An 18,772-nucleotide genomic window follows, 5' to 3' on the forward strand; every position below is an offset into this window, starting at 1 on the left:
TCTGTGTTTCTGCAGGGAAAGGGGTTGCACGCAGCGGGTCTGTGTTTCTGCAGGGAAAGGGGTTGCACGCAGCGGGTGTGTGTTTCTGCAGGGAAAGGGGTTGCACGCAGCGGGTCTGTGTTTCTGCAGGGAAAGGGGTTGCACGCAGCGGGTCTGTGTTTCTGCAGGGGATACTCGTTGCATGCAGCATCTGTCGCCTTGCCAATGCTGCGAGAAGTAAGTCGGCTGCACGCAGCCGGTTTCAGTCTCTGCACGGGGTTGCCATCGCGTGCCGCTCTCCTTTAGCTCTGCAAATATTGCCTGTTGCACGAAGGGATTTGGGTTTGCTTTGCGTTTCTTTGCAAGGGCGAAACCGGGTCCCCGCCTTCGGCTGGGGAGGGTTTTTTTGCTGGAGGAAGTGGTTCGCCGGCAGCGCCCGCCTTTGCACAGTGTTTACCCTTCTAAGGGCTGCTGCAAAGAGGTTGTGGGTTTTTTTTTTTCTTTCCCTTGGAGAAAATAAAAGAGCAAATAGTGAAATCACTGCTTCTCGTTCCGCTCCCCCTCCCCCCAGCCCTCTCCTGCCCTCCCAACAGCCACTACGAGCTCTGCACCCACACCTGCGAGCACACCTGCGCCAGCCTCTCCGCCCCCACCGCCTGCACCAGCAAGTGCTTCGAGGGCTGCCAGTGCAATGAGGGCTTCCTCTTCAACGGGGACAAATGCGTCCCCATGGATTCCTGCGGGTGCCTGCACCACGGCCGCTACTTCAAGGTGGGTGCTGCTCTCGAGGCCTGCACCCTTGCAAGGGGACCGTTGCACCCTTGCACGCCCCAGGGGAGCGTTGCACCCTTGCAAGGGGACCGTTGCACCCTTGCACGCCCCAGCGGAGCATTGCACCCTTGCAAGGGGACCGTTGCACCCTTGCACGCCCCAGGGGAGCGTTGCACCCTTGCAAGGGGACCGTTGCACCCTTGCACGCCCCAGGGGAGCGTTGCACCCTTGCAAGGGGACCGTTGCACCCTTGCACGCCCCACGGGGAGCGTTGCACCCTTGCAAGGGGACCGTTGCACCCTTGCATGCCCCAGGGGAGCGTTGCACCCTTGCAAGGGGACCGTTGCACCCTTGCAAGGGGACCGTTGCACCCTTGCACGCCCCAGGGGAGCGTTGCACCCTTGCAAGGGGAGCGTTGCACCCTTGCACGCCCCAGGGGAGCGTTGCACCCTTGCAAGGGGACCGTTGCACCCTTGCACGCCCCAGGGGAGCATTGCACCCTTGCAAGGGGACCGTTGCACCCTTGCACGCCCCGGGGGAGCGTTGCACCCTTGGAAGGGGACCGTTGCACCCTTGCACGCCCCAGGGGAGCGTTGCACCCTTGCAAGGGAACTGTTGCACCCTTGCACGCCCCAGGGGAGCGTTGCACCCTTGCACGCTCCAGGGGAGCGTTGCACCCTTGCAAGGGGACCGTTGCACCCTTGCACGCCCCAGCGGAGCGTTGCACGCTTGCAAGGGGACCGTTGCACCCTTGCACGCCCCAGGGGAGCGTTGCACCCTTGCAAGGGGCCCGTTGCACCCTTGCACGCCCCAGGGGAGCGTTGCACCCTTGCAAGGGGACCGTTGCACCCTTGCACGCCCCAGGGGAGCGTTGCACCCTTGCAAGGGGACCGTTGCAACCTTGCACGCCCCAGGGGAGCGTTGCACCCTTGCATGCCCCAGGGGAGTGTTGCACCCTTGCAAGGGGACCGTTGCACCCTTGCACGCCCCAGGGGAGCGTTGCACCCTTGCAAGGGGACCGTTGCACCCTTGCACGCCCCAGGGGCGTTTGCACCCTTGCAAGGGGACCGTTGCACCCTTGCACGCCCCAGGGGCGTTTGCACCCTTGCAAGGGGACCGTTGCACCCTTGCACGCCCCAGGGGCGTTTGCACCCTTGCAAGGGGACCGTTGCACCCTTGCACGCCCCCGGGAGCGTTGCACCCTTGCAAGGGGACCGTTGCACCCTTGCACACCCCCGGGAGTGTTGCACCCTTGCAAGGGGACCGTTGCATCCTTGCACGCCCCAGGGGCGTTTGCACCCTTGCAAGGGGACCGTTGCACCCTTGCACGCCCCAGGGGCGTTTGCACCCTATCAAGGGGACCGTTGCACCCTTGCACGCCCCCGGGAGCGTTGCACCCTTGCAAGGGGACCGTTGCACCCTTGCACGCCCCGGGGGAGCGTTGCACCCTTGCAAGGGGACCGTTGCACCCTTGCACGCCCCAGGGGAGCGTTGCACCCTTGCAAGGGGACCGTTGCACCCTTGCACGCCCCGGGGGAGCGTTGCACCCTTGCAAGGGGACCGTTGCACCCTTGCACGCCCCAGGGGAGCGTTGCACCCTTGCAAGGGGCCCGTTGCACCCTTGCACGCCCCAGGGGACCATTGCACCCTTGCAAGGGGACCGTTGCACCCTTGCACGCCCCGGGGCAGCGTTGCACCCTTGCAAGGGGACCGTTGCACCCTTGCACGCCCCGGGGAGCGTTGCACCCTTGCAAGGGGACCGTTGCACCCTTGCACGCCCCAGGGGAGCGTTGCACCCTTGCAAGGGGACCGTTGCACCCTTGCACACCCCGGGGGAGCGTTGCACCCTTGCAAGGGGACTGTTGCACCCTTGCACGCCCCACGGGGAGTGTTGCACCCTTGCAAGGGGACCGTTGCACCCTTGCACGCCCCGGGGGAGCGTTGCACCCTTGCAAGTGGACCGTTGCACCCTTGCACGCCCCAGCGGAGCATTGCACCCTTGCATGCCCCAGGGGAGCGTTGCACCCTTGCACGCCCCGGGGGAGCGTTGCACCCTTGCAAGGGGACCGTTGCACCCTTGCACGCCCCAGCGGAGCGTTGCACGCTTGCAAGGGGACCGTTGCACCCTTGCACGCCCCAGGGGAGCGTTGCACCCTTGCAAGGGGACCGTTGCACCCTTGCACGCCCCGGGGCGCGTTGCACCCTTGCAAGGGGACCGTTGCACCCTTGCACGCCCCAGGGGAGCGTTGCACCCTTGCAAGGGGACCGTTGCACCCTTGCACGCCCCAGGGGAGCGTTGCACCCTTGCATGCCCCAGGGGAGTGTTGCACCCTTGCAAGGAGTCCGTTGCACCCTTGCACGACCCAGGGGAGCGTTGCACCCTTGCAAGGGGACCGTTGCACCCTTGCACGCCCCAGGGGCGTTTGCACCCTTGCAAGGGGACCGTTGCACCCTTGCACGCCCCAGGGGCGTTTGCACCCTTGCAAGGGGACCGTTGCACCCTTGCACGCCCCAGGGGCGTTTGCACCCTTGCAAGGGGACCGTTGCACCCTTGCACGCCCCAGGGGCGTTTGCACCCTTGCAAGGGGACCGTTGCACCCTTGAACGCCCCCGGGAGCGTTGCACCCTTGCTAGGGGACCGTTGCACCCTTGCACACCCCCGGGAGTGTTGCACCCTTGCAAGGGGACCGTTGCATCCTTGCACGCCCCGGGGGAGCGTTGCACCCTTGCAAGGGGACCGTTGCACCCTTGCACGCCCCCGGGAGCGTTGCACCCTTGCAAGGGGACCGTTGCACCCTTGCACGCCCCGGGGGAGCGTTGCACCCTTGCAAGGGGACCGTTGCACCCTTGCACGCCCCAGGGGAGCGTTGCACCCTTGCAAGGGGACCGTTGCACCCTTGCACGCCCCGGGGGAGCGTTGCACCCTTGCAAGGGGACCGTTGCACCCTTGCACGCCCCAGGGGAGCGTTGCACCCTTGCAAGGGGCCCGTTGCACCCTTGCACGCCCCAGGGGACCATTGCACCCTTGCAAGGGGACCGTTGCACCCTTGCACGCCCCGGGGGAGCGTTGCACCCTTGCAAGGGGACCGTTGCACCCTTGCACGCCCCGGGGCAGCGTTGCACCCTTGCAAGGGGACCGTTGCACCCTTGCACGCCCCGGGGAGCGTTGCACCCTTGCAAGGGGACCGTTGCACCCTTGCACGCCCCAGGGGAGCGTTGCACCCTTGCAAGGGGACCGTTGCACCCTTGCACGCCCCAGGGGAGCGTTGCACCCTTGCAAGGGGACTGTTGCACCCTTGCACGCCCCACGGGGAGTGTTGCACCCTTGCAAGGGGACCGTTGCACCCTTGCACGCCCCGGGGGAGCGTTGCACCCTTGCAAGTGGACCGTTGCACCCTTGCACGCCCCAGCGGAGCATTGCACCCTTGCATGCCCCAGGGGAGCGTTGCACCCTTGCACGCCCCGGGGGAGCGTTGCACCCTTGCAAGGGGACCGTTGCACCCTTGCACGCCCCAGCGGAGCGTTGCACGCTTGCAAGGGGACCGTTGCACCCTTGCACGCCCCAGGGGAGCGTTGCACCCTTGCAAGGGGACCGTTGCACCCTTGCACGCCCCGGGGCGCGTTGCACCCTTGCAAGGGGACCGTTGCACCCTTGCACGCCCCAGGGGAGCGTTGCACCCTTGCAAGGGGACCGTTGCACCCTTGCACGCCCCAGGGGAGCGTTGCACCCTTGCATGCCCCAGGGGAGTGTTGCACCCTTGCAAGGAGTCCGTTGCACCCTTGCACGCCCCAGGGGAGCGTTGCACCCTTGCAAGGGGACCGTTGCACCCTTGCACGCCCCAGGGGCGTTTGCACCCTTGCAAGGGGACCGTTGCACCCTTGCACGCCCCAGGGGCGTTTGCACCCTTGCAAGGGGACCGTTGCACCCTTGCACGCCCCAGGGGCGTTTGCACCCTTGCAAGGGGACCGTTGCACCCTTGCACGCCCCAGGGGCGTTTGCACCCTTGCAAGGGGACCGTTGCACCCTTGAACGCCCCCGGGAGCGTTGCACCCTTGCAAGGGGACCGTTGCACCCTTGCACACCCCCGGGAGTGTTGCACCCTTGCAAGGGGACCGTTGCATCCTTGCACGCCCCGGGGGAGCGTTGCACCCTTGCAAGGGGACCGTTGCACCCTTGCACGCCCCCGGGAGCGTTGCACCCTTGCAAGGGGACCGTTGCACCCTTGCACACCCCCGGGAGTGTTGCACCCTTGCAAGGGGACCGTTGCACCCTTGCACACCACCGGGAGCGTTGCACCCTTGCAAGGGGACCGTTGCACCCTTGCACGCCCCAGGGGCGTTTGCACCCTTGCAAGGGGACCGTTGCACCCTTGCACGCCCCCGGGAGCGTTGCACCCTTGGAAGGGGACCGTTGCACCCTTGCACGCCCCGGGGGAGCGTTGCACCCTTGCATGGGGACCGTTGCACCCTTGCACGCCCCAGGGGAGCGTTGCACCCTTGCAAGGGGACCGTTGCACCCTTGCACGCCCCGGGGGAGCGTTGCACCCTTGCAAGGGGACCGTTGCACCCTTGCACGCCCCAGGGGAGCGTTGCACCCTTGCAAGGGGACCGTTGCACCCTTGCACGCCCCAGGGGACCATTGCACCCTTGCAAGGGGACCGTTGCACCCTTGCACGCCCCGGGGGAGCGTTGCACCCTTGCAAGGGGACCGTTGCACCCTTGCACGCCCCGGGGGAGCGTTGCACCCTTGCAAGGGGACCGTTGCACCCTTGCACGCCCCGGGGGAGCGTTGCACCCTTGCAAGGGGACCGTTGCACCCTTGCACGCCCCAGGGGAGCGTTGCACCCTTGCAAGGGGACCGTTGCACCCTTGCACGCCCCAGGGGAGCGTTGCACCCTTGCAAGGGGACTGTTGCACCCTTGCACGCCCCACGGGGAGTGTTGCACCCTTGCAAGGGGTCCGTTGCACCCTTGCACACCCCAGGGGAGCGTTGCACCCTTGCAAGTGGACCGTTGCACCCTTGCACGCCCCAGGGGAGCGTTGCACCCTTGCAAGGGGACCATTGCACCCGTGCACGCCCCAGGGGAGCGTTGCACCCTTGCAAGGGGTCCGTTGCACCCTTGCACGCCCCAGGGGAGCGTTGCACCCTTGCAAGGGGCCCGTTGCACCCTTGCACGCCCCAGGGGAGCATTGCACCCTTGCAAGGGAACTGTTGCACCCTTGCACGCCCCAGGGGAGCATTGCACCCTTGCAAGGGGACCGTTGCACCCTTGCACGCCCCAGGGGAGCGTTGCACCCTTGCAAGGGGACCGTTGCACCCTTGCACGCCCCGGGGGAGCGTTGCACCCTTGCAAGGGGACCGTTGCACCCTTGCACGCCCCAGGGGAGCGTTGCACCCTTGCAAGGGAACTGTTGCACCCTTGCACGCCCCAGGGGAGCGTTGCACCATTGCACGCTCCAGGGGAGCGTTGCACCCTTGCAAGGGGACCGTTGCACCCTTGCACGCCCCAGCGGAGCGTTGCACGCTTGCAAGGGGACCGTTGCACCCTTGCACGCCCCAGGGGAGCGTTGCACCCTTGCAAGGGGACCGTTGCAACCTTGCACGCCCCAGGGGAGCGTTGCACCCTTGCATGCCCCAGGGGAGTGTTGCACCCTTGCAAGGGGACCGTTGCACCCTTGCACGCCCCAGGGGAGCGTTGCACCCTTGCAAGGGGACCGTTGCACCCTTGCACGCCCCAGGGGCGTTTGCACCCTTGCAAGTGGACCGTTGCACCCTTGCACGCCCCCGGGAGCGTTGCACCCTTGCAAGGGGACCGTTGCACCCTTGCACACCCCCGGGAGTGTTGCACCCTTGCAAGGGGACCGTTGCACCCTTGCACGCCCCAGGGGCGTTTGCACCCTTGCAAGGGGACCGTTGCACCCTTGCACGCCCCGGGGGAGCGTTTGCACCCTTGCAAGGGGACCGTTGCACCCTTGCACGCCCCAGGGGAGCGTTGCACCCTTGCAAGGGGACCGTTGCACCCTTGCACGCCCCGGGGGAGCGTTGCACCCTTGCAAGGGGACCGTTGCACCCTTGAACGCCCCCGGGGAGCGTTGCACCCTTGCAAGGGGACCGTTGCACCCTTGCACGCCCCGGGGGAGCGTTGCACCCTTGCAAGGGGACCGTTGCACCCTTGCACGCCCCAGGGGAGCGTTGCACCCTTGCAAGGGGCCCGTTGCACCCTTGCACGCCCCAGGGGACCATTGCACCCTTGCAAGGGGACCGTTGCACCCTTGCACGCCCCGGGGGAGCGTTGCACCCTTGCAAGGGGACCGTTGCACCCTTGCACGCCCCGGGGGAGCGTTGCACCCTTGCAAGGGGACCGTTGCACCCTTGCACGCCCCGGGGAGCGTTGCACCCTTGCAAGGGGACCGTTGCATCCTTGCACGCCCCAGGGGAGCGTTGCACCCTTGCAAGGGGCCCGTTGCACCCTTGCACGCCCCAGGGGAGCGTTGCACCCTTGCAAGGGGCCCGTTGCACCCTTGCACGCCCCAGGGGAGTGTTGCACCCTTGCAAGGGGACCGTTGCACCCTTGCACGCCCCGGGGGAGCGTTGCACCCTTGCAAGGGGACCGTTGCACCCTTGCACGCCCCGGGGGAGCGTTGCACCCTTGCAAGGGGACCGTTGCACCCTTGCACGCCCCGGGGCGCGTTGCACCCTTGCAAGGGGACCGTTGCACCCTTGCACGCCCCAGGGGAGCGTTGCACCCTTGCAAGGGGACCGTTGCACCCTTGCACGCCCCAGGGGAGCGTTGCACCCTTGCAAGGGGACCGTTGCACCCTTGCACGCCCCGGGGGAGCGTTGCACCCTTGCAAGTGGACCGTTGCACCCTTGCACGCCCCAGGGGAGCGTTGCACCCTTGCAAGGGGACCGTTGCACCCTTGCACGCCCCACGGGGAGCGTTGCACCCTTGCAAGGGAACTGTTGCACCCTTGCACGCCCCAGGGGAGCGTTGCACCCTTGCAAGGGGACCATTGCACCCTTGCAAGGGGACCGTTGCACCCTTGCACGCCCCAGGGGAGCGTTGCAACCTTGCAAGGGGACCATTGCACCCTTGCAAGGGAACTGTTGCACCCTTGCACGCCCCGGGGGAGCGTTGCACCCTTGCAAGGGGTCCGTTGCACCCTTGCACGCCCCAGGGGAGCGTTGCACCCTTGCAAGGGGACCGTTGCACCCTTGCACGCCCCGGGGGAGCGTTGCACCCTTGCAAGGGGACCATTGCACCCTTGCACGCCCCAGGGGAGCGTTGCACCCTTGCAAGGGGACCGTTGCACCCTTGCACGCCCCGGGGGAGCGTTGCACCCTTGCAAGGGGACCGTTGCACCCTTGCACGCCCCAGGGGAGCGTTGCACCCTTGCAAGGGGACCTTGCACCCTTGCAAGGGGACTGTTGCACCCTGCACGCCCCAGGGGAGCATTGCACCCTTGCAAGGGGACCGTTGCACCCTTGCAAGGGGACCGTTGCACCCTTGCACGCCCCAGGGGAGCGTTGCACCCTTGCAAGGGGACCATTGCACCCTTGCACGCCCCAGGGGAGCGTTGCACCCTTGCAAGGGGTCCGTTGCACCCTTGCACGCCCCGGGGGAGCGTTGCACCCTTGCAAGGGGACCGTTGCACCCTTGCACGCCCCAGGGGAGCGTTGCACCCTTGCAAGGGGACCGTTGCACCCTTGCACGCCCCGGGGGAGCGTTGCACCCTTGCAAGGGGACCTTGCACCCTTGCACGCCCCAGGGGAGCGTTGCACCCTTGCAAGGGGACCTTGCACCCTTGCAAGGGGACTGTTGCACCCTGCACGCCCCAGGGGAGCATTGCACCCTTGCAAGGGGACCGTTGCACCCTTGCAAGGGGACCGTTGCACCCTTGCACGCCCCAGGGGAGCGTTGCACCCTTGCAAGGGGACCATTGCACCCTTGCACGCCCCAGGGGAGCGTTGCACCCTTGCAAGGGGACCGTTGCACCCTTGCAAGGGGACCGTTGCACCCTTGCACGCCCCAGGGGAGCGTTGCACCCTTGCAAGGGAACTGTTGCACCCTTGCACGCCCAGGGGAGCGTTGCACCCTTGCACGCCCCAGGGGAGCGTTGCACCCTTGCAAGGGGACCGTTGCACCCTTGCACGCCCCAGGGGAGTGTTGCACCCTTGCAAGGGGTCCGTTGCACCCTTGCACGCCCCAGGGGAGCGTTGCACCCTTGCAAGGGGACCGTTGCACCCTTGCACACCCCGGGGAGCGTTGCACCCTTGCAAGGGGACCGTTGCACCCTTGCACGCCCCAGGGGAGTGTTGCACCCTTGCAAGGGGTCCGTTGCACCCTTGCACGCCCCAGGGGAGCGTTGCACCCTTGCAAGGGGACCGTTGCACCCTTGCACACCCCGGGGAGCGTTGCACCCTTGCAAGGGGACCGTTGCACCCTTGCACGCCCCAGGGGAGCGTTGCATCCTTGCAAGGGGACCGTTGCACCCTTGCACGCCCCAGGGGAGCGTTGCACCCTTGCAAGGGGACCGTTGCACCCTTGCACGCCCCAGGGGAGCGTTGCATCCTTGCAAGGGGACCATTGCACCCTTGCACGCCCCAGGGGAGCGTTGCACCCTTGCAAGGGGACCTTGCACCCTTGCACGCCCCAGGGGAGCGTTGCATCCTTGCAAGGGGACCGTTGCACCCTTGCACGCCCCAGGGGAGCGTTGCACCCTTGCAAGGGGACCGTTGCACCCTTGCACGCCCCAGGGGGGCGTTGCACCCTTGCAAGGGAACTGTTGCACCCTTGCACGCCCCGGGGGAGCGTTGCACCCTTGCAAGGGGTCCGTTGCACCCTTGCACGCCCCAGGGGAGCGTTGCACCCTTGCAAGGGGACCGTTGCACCCTTGCACGCCCCGGGGGAGCGTTGCACCCTTGCAAGGGGACCTTGCACCCTTGCATGCCCCAGGGGAGCGTTGCACCCTTGCACGCCCCGGGGGAGCGTTGCACCCTTGCAAGGGGACCGTTGCACCCTTGCACGCCCCAGCGGAGCGTTGCACGCTTGCAAGGGGACCGTTGCACCCTTGCACGCCCCAGGGGAGCGTTGCACCCTTGCAAGGGGACCGTTGCACCCTTGCACGCCCCGGGGCGCGTTGCACCCTTGCAAGGGGACCGTTGCACCCTTGCACGCCCCAGGGGAGCGTTGCACCCTTGCAAGGGGACCGTTGCACCCTTGCACGCCCCAGGGGAGCGTTGCACCCTTGCATGCCCCAGGGGAGTGTTGCACCCTTGCAAGGAGTCCGTTGCACCCTTGCACGCCCCAGGGGAGCGTTGCACCCTTGCAAGGGGACCGTTGCACCCTTGCACGCCCCAGGGGCGTTTGCACCCTTGCAAGGGGACCGTTGCACCCTTGCACGCCCCAGGGGCGTTTGCACCCTTGCAAGGGGACCGTTGCACCCTTGCACGCCCCAGGGGCGTTTGCACCCTTGCAAGGGGACCGTTGCACCCTTGAACGCCCCCGGGAGCGTTGCACCCTTGCAAGGGGACCGTTGCACCCTTGCACACCCCCGGGAGTGTTGCACCCTTGCAAGGGGACCGTTGCATCCTTGCACGCCCCGGGGGAGCGTTGCACCCTTGCAAGGGGACCGTTGCACCCTTGCACGCCCCCGGGAGCGTTGCACCCTTGCAAGGGGACCGTTGCACCCTTGCACACCCCCGGGAGTGTTGCACCCTTGCAAGGGGACCGTTGCACCCTTGCACACCCCCGGGAGCGTTGCACCCTTGCAAGGGGACCGTTGCACCCTTGCACGCCCCAGGGGCGTTTGCACCCTTGCAAGGGGACCGTTGCACCCTTGCACGCCCCCGGGAGCGTTGCACCCTTGCAAGGGGACCGTTGCACCCTTGCACGCCCCGGGGGAGCGTTGCACCCTTGCATGGGGACCGTTGCACCCTTGCACGCCCCAGGGGAGCGTTGCACCCTTGCAAGGGGACCGTTGCACCCTTGCACGCCCCGGGGGAGCGTTGCACCCTTGCAAGGGGACCGTTGCACCCTTGCACGCCCCAGGGGAGCGTTGCACCCTTGCAAGGGGACCGTTGCACCCTTGCACGCCCCAGGGGACCATTGCACCCTTGCAAGGGGACCGTTGCACCCTTGCACGCCCCGGGGGAGCGTTGCACCCTTGCAAGGGGACCGTTGCACCCTTGCACGCCCCGGGGGAGCGTTGCACCCTTGCAAGGGGACCGTTGCACCCTTGCACGCCCCGGGGGAGCGTTGCACCCTTGCAAGGGGACCGTTGCACCCTTGCACGCCCCAGGGGAGCGTTGCACCCTTGCAAGGGGACCGTTGCACCCTTGCACGCCCCAGGGGAGCGTTGCACCCTTGCAAGGGGACTGTTGCACCCTTGCACGCCCCACGGGGAGTGTTGCACCCTTGCAAGGGGTCCGTTGCACCCTTGCACGCCCCAGCGGAGCGTTGCACCCTTGCAAGTGGACCGTTGCACCCTTGCACGCCCCAGGGGAGCGTTGCACCCTTGCAAGGGGACCATTGCACCCGTGCACGCCCCAGGGGAGCGTTGCACCCTTGCAAGGGGTCCGTTGCACCCTTGCACGCCCCAGGGGAGCGTTGCACCCTTGCAAGGGGCCCGTTGCACCCTTGCACGCCCCAGGGGAGCATTGCACCCTTGCAAGGGAACTGTTGCACCCTTGCACGCCCCAGGGGAGCGTTGCACCCTTGCAAGGGGACCGTTGCACCCTTGCACGCCCCGGGGGAGCGTTGCACCCTTGCAAGGGGACCGTTGCACCCTTGCACGCCCCGGGGGAGCGTTGCACCCTTGCAAGGGGACCGTTGCACCCTTGCACGCCCCGGGGGAGCGTTGCACCCTTGCAAGGGGACCGTTGCACCCTTGCACGCCCCGGGGGAGCGTTGCACCCTTGCAAGGGAACTGTTGCACCCTTGCACGCCCCAGGGGAGCGTTGCACCATTGCACGCTCCAGGGGAGCATTGCACCCTTGCAAGGGGACCGTTGCACCCTTGCACGCCCCAGCGGAGCGTTGCACGCTTGCAAGGGGACCGTTGCACCCTTGCACGCCCCAGGGGAGCGTTGCACCCTTGCAAGGGGACCGTTGCAACCTTGCACGCCCCAGGGGAGCGTTGCACCCTTGCATGCCCCAGGGGAGTGTTGCACCCTTGCAAGGGGACCGTTGCACCCTTGCACGCCCCAGGGGAGCGTTGCACCCTTGCAAGGGGACCGTTGCACCCTTGCACGCCCCAGGGGCGTTTGCACCCTTGCAAGTGGACCGTTGCACCCTTGCACGCCCCCGGGAGCGTTGCACCCTTGCAAGGGGACCGTTGCACCCTTGCACACCCCCGGGAGTGTTGCACCCTTGCAAGGGGACCGTTGCACCCTTGCACGCCCCAGGGGCGTTTGCACCCTTGCAAGGGGACCGTTGCACCCTTGCACGCCCCGGGGGAGCGTTTGCACCCTTGCAAGGGGACCGTTGCACCCTTGCACGCCCCAGGGGAGCGTTGCACCCTTGCAAGGGGACCGTTGCACCCTTGCACGCCCCGGGGGAGCGTTGCACCCTTGCAAGGGGACCGTTGCACCCTTGAACGCCCCCGGGGAGCGTTGCACCCTTGCAAGGGGACCGTTGCACCCTTGCACGCCCCGGGGGAGCGTTGCACCCTTGCAAGGGGACCGTTGCACCCTTGCACGCCCCAGGGGAGCGTTGCACCCTTGCAAGGGGCCCGTTGCACCCTTGCACGCCCCAGGGGACCATTGCACCCTTGCAAGGGGACCGTTGCACCCTTGCACGCCCCGGGGGAGCGTTGCACCCTTGCAAGGGGACCGTTGCACCCTTGCACGCCCCGGGGGAGCGTTGCACCCTTGCAAGGGGACCGTTGCACCCTTGCACGCCCCGGGGAGCGTTGCACCCTTGCAAGGGGACCGTTGCATCCTTGCACGCCCCAGGGGAGCGTTGCACCCTTGCAAGGGGCCCGTTGCACCCTTGCACGCCCCAGGGGAGCGTTGCACCCTTGCAAGGGGCCCGTTGCACCCTTGCACGCCCCAGGGGACCATTGCACCCTTGCAAGGGGACCGTTGCACCCTTGCACGCCCCGGGGGAGCGTTGCACCCTTGCAAGGGGACCGTTGCACCCTTGCACGCCCCGGGGGAGCGTTGCACCCTTGCAAGGGGACCGTTGCACCCTTGCACGCCCCGGGGCGCGTTGCACCCTTGCAAGGGGACCGTTGCACCCTTGCACGCCCCAGGGGAGCGTTGCACCCTTGCAAGGGGACCGTTGCACCCTTGCACGCCCCAGGGGAGCGTTGCACCCTTGCAAGGGGACCGTTGCACCCTTGCACGCCCCGGGGGAGCGTTGCACCCTTGCAAGTGGACCGTTGCACCCTTGCACGCCCCACGGGGAGCGTTGCACCCTTGCAAGGGAACTGTTGCACCCTTGCACGCCCCAGGGGAGCGTTGCACCCTTGCAAGGGGACCATTGCACCCTTGCAAGGGGACCGTTGCACCCTTGCACGCCCCAGGGGAGCGTTGCAACCTTGCAAGGGGACCATTGCACCCTTGCAAGGGGACCGTTGCACCCTTGCACGCCCCAGGGGGGCGTTGCACCCTTGCAAGGGAACTGTTGCACCCTTGCACGCCCCGGGGGAGCGTTGCACCCTTGCAAGGGGTCCGTTGCACCCTTGCACGCCCCAGGGGAGCGTTGCACCCTTGCAAGGGGACCGTTGCACCCTTGCACGCCCCGGGGGAGCGTTGCACCCTTGCAAGGGGACCATTGCACCCTTGCACGCCCCAGGGGAGCGTTGCACCCTTGCAAGGGGACCGTTGCACCCTTGCACGCCCCGGGGGAGCGTTGCACCCTTGCAAGGGGACCGTTGCACCCTTGCACGCCCCAGGGGAGCGTTGCACCCTTGCAAGGGGACCTTGCACCCTTGCAAGGGGACTGTTGCACCCTGCACGCCCCAGGGGAGCATTGCACCCTTGCAAGGGGACCGTTGCACCCTTGCAAGGGGACCGTTGCACCCTTGCACGCCCCAGGGGAGCGTTGCACCCTTGCAAGGGGACCATTGCACCCTTGCACGCCCCAGGGGAGCGTTGCACCCTTGCAAGGGGTCCGTTGCACCCTTGCACGCCCCGGGGGAGCGTTGCACCCTTGCAAGGGGACCGTTGCACCCTTGCACGCCCCAGGGGAGCGTTGCACCCTTGCAAGGGGACCGTTGCACCCTTGCACGCCCCGGGGGAGCGTTGCACCCTTGCAAGGGGACCTTGCACCCTTGCACGCCCCAGGGGAGCGTTGCACCCTTGCAAGGGGACCGTTGCACCCTTGCAAGGGGACTGTTGCACCCTTGCACGCCCCAGGGGAGCATTGCACCCTTGCAAGGGGACCGTTGCACCCTTGCAAGGGGACCGTTGCACCCTTGCACGCCCCAGGGGAGCGTTGCACCCTTGCACGCCCCAGGGGAGCGTTGCACCCTTGCAAGGGGACCGTTGCACCCTTGCACGCCCCAGGGGAGTGTTGCACCCTTGCAAGGGGTCCGTTGCACCCTTGCACGCCCCAGGGGAGCGTTGCACCCTTGCAAGGGGACCGTTGCACCCTTGCAAGGGGACCGTTGCACCCTTGCAAGGGGACCGTTGCACCCTTGCACGCCCCAGGGGAGTGTTGCACCCTTGCAAGGGGTCCGTTGCACCCTTGCACGCCCCAGGGGAGCGTTGCACCCTTGCAAGGGGACCGTTGCACCCTTGCACACCCCGGGGAGCGTTGCACCCTTGCAAGGGGACCGTTGCACCCTTGCACGCCCCAGGGGAGCGTTGCATCCTTGCAAGGGGACCGTTGCACCCTTGCACGCCCCAGGGGAGCGTTGCACCCTTGCAAGGGGACCGTTGCACCCTTGCACGCCCCAGGGGAGCGTTGCATCCTTGCAAGGGGACCATTGCACCCTTGCACGCCCCAGGGGAGCGTTGCACCCTTGCAAGGGGACCTTGCACCCTTGCACGCCCCAGGGGAGCGTTGCATCCTTGCAAGGGGACCGTTGCACCCTTGCACGCCCCAGGGGAGCGTTGCACCCTTGCAAGGGGACCGTTGCACCCTTGCACGCCCCAGGGGAGCGTTGCACCCTTGCAAGGGGACCGTTGCACCCTTGCACGCCCCAGGGGAGCGTTGCATCCTTGCAAGGGGACCGTTGCACCCTTGCACGCCCCAGGGGAGCGTTGCACCCTTGCAAGGGGACCGTTGCACCCTTGCAAGGAGCACGTTTGCCATCCGTGCAAGGATGACACGGTTGCACGCGGCCTTTCTTCACCTTCCCCCCCTTCGCAAGGGGAAACCTGTTGACCGCCGCGTTTTTATCGTCTCTCCCAACCCCGCAGATCGCCGAGACCGTCTTGTCCCCCGACTGCAGCGAGAGGTGCACGTGCCAAGCGGCCGGCGGCATGCGCTGCCAACCGGCCGGCTGCCCCTTCGGCCAAGCCTGTGGCCTCAAGGACGGCGTCCGCCGTTGCGTGGAGCAACCGGGGCGTTGCACCCTGTCCCCCGCCACCGGCTTCGTCACCTTCGATGGGATCACCGGCACCGCCGTGGCACCCGGCATCTACGTGCTGACCACCACGTGCGACCCTCAGCGCCCCGCCTGGTCCCGGCTCCTGGCTGATGTCGGGATGCACCAGGACCGGCCGGTCGTGATGGCCCTTCATCTCTTTCTCCCTCAGTCCATCATCACCGTCAAGAGGGACAAGAGGGTGTGGGTAGGTCGTCCCCACCCCGCTGCCACCCAAAAAGTCCCCTTTTGCCTTTAATTGTAACCAAAATCCATGTTTTTCCACCAATATATTGCAACGTCCGGCAGTATCACGCAAGGGAAGCACCCACACGGGCTGTCCTTCCTCCCACCATCATCACGAGATGCCGCACCTTGACCCAACCCTCCGTTTTAACCAAAACAGCCCCTTTTTACAGCAGTTTCGCGCCCGCGGGCGCCGTCCTTCCTCCCACCATCATCACGAGATGCCGCGCGTTGACCCAACCCTCCGTTTTAACCAAAACAGCCCCTTTTTACAGCAGTTTCGCGCCCGCGGGCGCCGTCCTTCCTCCCACCATCATCACGAGATGCCGCACGTTGACCCAACCCTCCGTTTTAACCAAAACAGCCCCTTTTTACAGCAGTTTCGCGCCCGCGGGCGCCGTCCTTCCTCCCACCATCATCACGAGATGCCGCGCGTTGACCCAACCCTCCGTTTTAACCAAAACAGCCCCTTTTTACAGCAGTTTCGCGCCCGCGGGCGCCGTCCTTCCTCCCACCATCATCACGAGATGCCGCACCTTGACCCAACCCTCCGTTTTAACCAAAACAGCCCCTTTTTACAGCAGTTTCGCGCCCGCGGGCGCCGTCCTTCCTCCCACCATCATCACGAGATGCCGCGCGTTGACCCAACCCTCCGTTTTAACCAAAACAGCCCCTTTTTACAGCAGTTTCGCGCCCGCGGGCGCCGTCCTTCCTCCCACCATCATCACGAGATGCTGCGCGTTGACCCAACCCTCCGTTTTAACCAAAACAGCCCCTTTTTACAGCAGTTTCGCGCCCGCGGGCGCCGTCCTTCCTCCCACCATCATCACGAGATGCCGCACGTTGACCCAACCCTCCGTTTTAACCAAAACAGCCCCTTTTTACAGCAGTTTCGCGCCCGCGGGCGCCGTCCTTCCTCCCACCATCATCACGAGATGCCGCGCGTTGACCCAACCCTCCGTTTTAACCAAAACAGCCCCTTTTTACAGCAGTTTCGCGCCCGCGGGCGCCGTCCTTCCTCCCACCATCATCACGAGATGCCGCGCGTTGACCCAACCCTCCGTTTTAACCAAAACAGCCCCTTTTTACAGCAGTTTCGCGCCCGCGGGCGCCGTCCTTCATCCCACCATCATCACGAGATGCCGCACGTTGACCCAACCCTCCGTTTTAACCAAAACAGCCCCTTTTTACAGCAGTTTCGCGCCCGCGGGCGCCGTCCTTCCTCCCACCATCATCACGAGATGCCGCACGTTGACCCAACCCTCCGTTTTAACCAAAACAGCCCGTTTTTACAGCAGTTTCGCGCCCGCGGGCGCCGTCCTTCGTCCCACCATCATCACGAGATGCCGCACGTTGACCCAACCCTCCGTTTTAACCAAAACAGCCCGTTTTTACAGCAGTTTCGCGCCCGCGGGCGCCGTCCTTCATCCCACCATCATCATGAGATGCCGCACGTTGACCCAACCCTCCGTTTTAACCAAAACAGCCCGTTTTTACAGCAGTTTCGCGCCCACGAGGTGCCCGCGGGCGCTGTCCTTCATCCCACCATCATCACGACGTGTCCATGCGTCTTCTCGGGCCCTTTAATTGACCAAAATTGCTGTTTTTTTCAGTAATTTAACAGAAAGGGGGCACCCATGGGTGCCCTCCGTCGCCCCCCTCCCGGCCCTCGGCGGGGACCCCCCGCGCCCTCACCCCACCCCCCCAAGCGCGAACGACCCCCGTGAAATCAACCCCACCCTACGTCTTCCCCCCCACCCCGGTGGCTCTTCCCTCCGTCTCTCCGCACCCAAAACGGCGCCGTTTCACCCCATTTTGGCGTCGGAGAAACGATGGGGTTTCCTGGGTGGGTGGGTGGGGGGGGTGGGGGGGTGGGGGTGGGTGTTGCCTCCCCCGTCGCCCGCCGCCGCCGCCGCCACCCTCTCCGTTGTCTCCCCGCAGGTCAACGGCGTTGCCGCCGCCCTCCCCGTGGAGGTCCCCGGGGAGGTGACGGTCACCGAGAGCCGGGGCACCCTCTGGGTCACCCGCCGCCCCGATTACGTCATCGGCCTCGACCCCGCCGCCGGGGGGGTGACGGTGACGGCGCGCCGTGGGGGCCCGGAGCCCTGCGGCCTCTGCGGCGACAACGACGGGGAGGCCGGCGACGACCTCCGCGGGCCCGACGGGCGGCTGCTGCCCGACGCGGGGGGGCTGCCGCGGGCGTGGAGGGCTCCCGACTTCACCCACGTGAGGGCGGCGACCGCGGGACCCTTCATCCCCCCATCCCCCCCCGTCTTCATCCCCTCAGATTAACCAAAATCGCCTTTTTCCCCCCCAAATTTAACCCAAGGAGAGCGTTGCCCTTCATCCCGCCATCCCCCCCCATCTTCAGCCCTTCAAATTAACCAAAATCGCCTTTTTTCCCCCCAAATTTAACCCAAGGGGAGCGTTGCCCTTCATCCCGCCATCCCCCCCATCTTCAGCCCTTCAAATTAACCAAAACTGCCTTTTTTCCCCCAAATTTCACGCAAGGGAAGCCCCTGCAGGTGCCAACCTTTATCTTAACCAAAATAATCCTTTTTCACCTCAAATCAGGCCCAAAATCACCCCTGGGGAACCGCGGGGGGGGGGGTTCATTGTCGGATTCAACGGGGTGGAGAAAAAGGGAGAAAGAGCCCCAAAAGAGGAGTGAAAAATGTTAAAAGGGGGGGGGGGGCTAAAAAGAGGAGAAAACCCCAAAAAACAGGAAAACAGCCCCAAAAATGGGGGATTAAACATATTGTTCTGTTTTTTTTCCTACCCAGTGAGGCAGAAAAAGGGCGTTTAATGCCTGGAAGAGGGACAGGGCGCGTCATCGCTGACGTCATCACGGCCGGAAGGAAGAAAATATGAAAAAAAACCCTAAAAACGGATCATTTCCCCTCCCAGAAATGGAGTTTTTTCTCCGCCCTTGATTTGCAATAAAGCAAAAACCCCAAAAATGTGTGTGGGGGGAAATGGGGTGTTGGGGGGGGAGGGGGGCACCCGGACACCTGGGACCCCTTTGGGGGGGGCACCCGGACACGTGGGTCCCCTCTGGGGGGGGCACCCGGACACCTGGGTCCCCTTTGGGGGGGGCACCCGGACACGTGGGTGCCCTTTTGGGGGGGCACCCGGACACGTGGGTCCCATTTGGGGGGGGCACCCGGACACGTGGGTCCCCTTGGGGGGGGCACCCGGACACGTGGGTCCCCTTTGGGGGGGGCACCCGGACATCTGGG

The 18,772-nt window shown here is 66.0% G+C and overlaps 1 protein-coding gene across 1 annotated transcript in view; it reads left to right on the forward strand.

Moving 5' to 3' along the window:
* Window positions 1-18,414, forward strand: part of FCGBP (Fc gamma binding protein) — a 48,531-nt gene extending 30,117 nt beyond the window's left edge. Inside the window, exons 17-20 of the mRNA XM_064440604.1 lie at window positions 551-750; window positions 15,121-15,495; window positions 17,475-17,759; window positions 18,317-18,414. Coding sequence (XP_064296674.1) covers window positions 551-750; window positions 15,121-15,495; window positions 17,475-17,759; window positions 18,317-18,319 — 863 coding nt within the window. The 3' untranslated portion in view covers window positions 18,320-18,414. The remainder of the gene's footprint in view (window positions 1-550; window positions 751-15,120; window positions 15,496-17,474; window positions 17,760-18,316) is intronic.
* The last annotated feature ends 358 nt before the right edge of the window (window positions 18,415-18,772 follow it).

This window comes from Phalacrocorax carbo, unplaced genomic scaffold (genome assembly GCF_963921805.1).
Source record: "Phalacrocorax carbo unplaced genomic scaffold, bPhaCar2.1 SCAFFOLD_136, whole genome shotgun sequence".
Taxonomy (NCBI): Eukaryota; Metazoa; Chordata; class Aves; order Suliformes; family Phalacrocoracidae; genus Phalacrocorax; species Phalacrocorax carbo.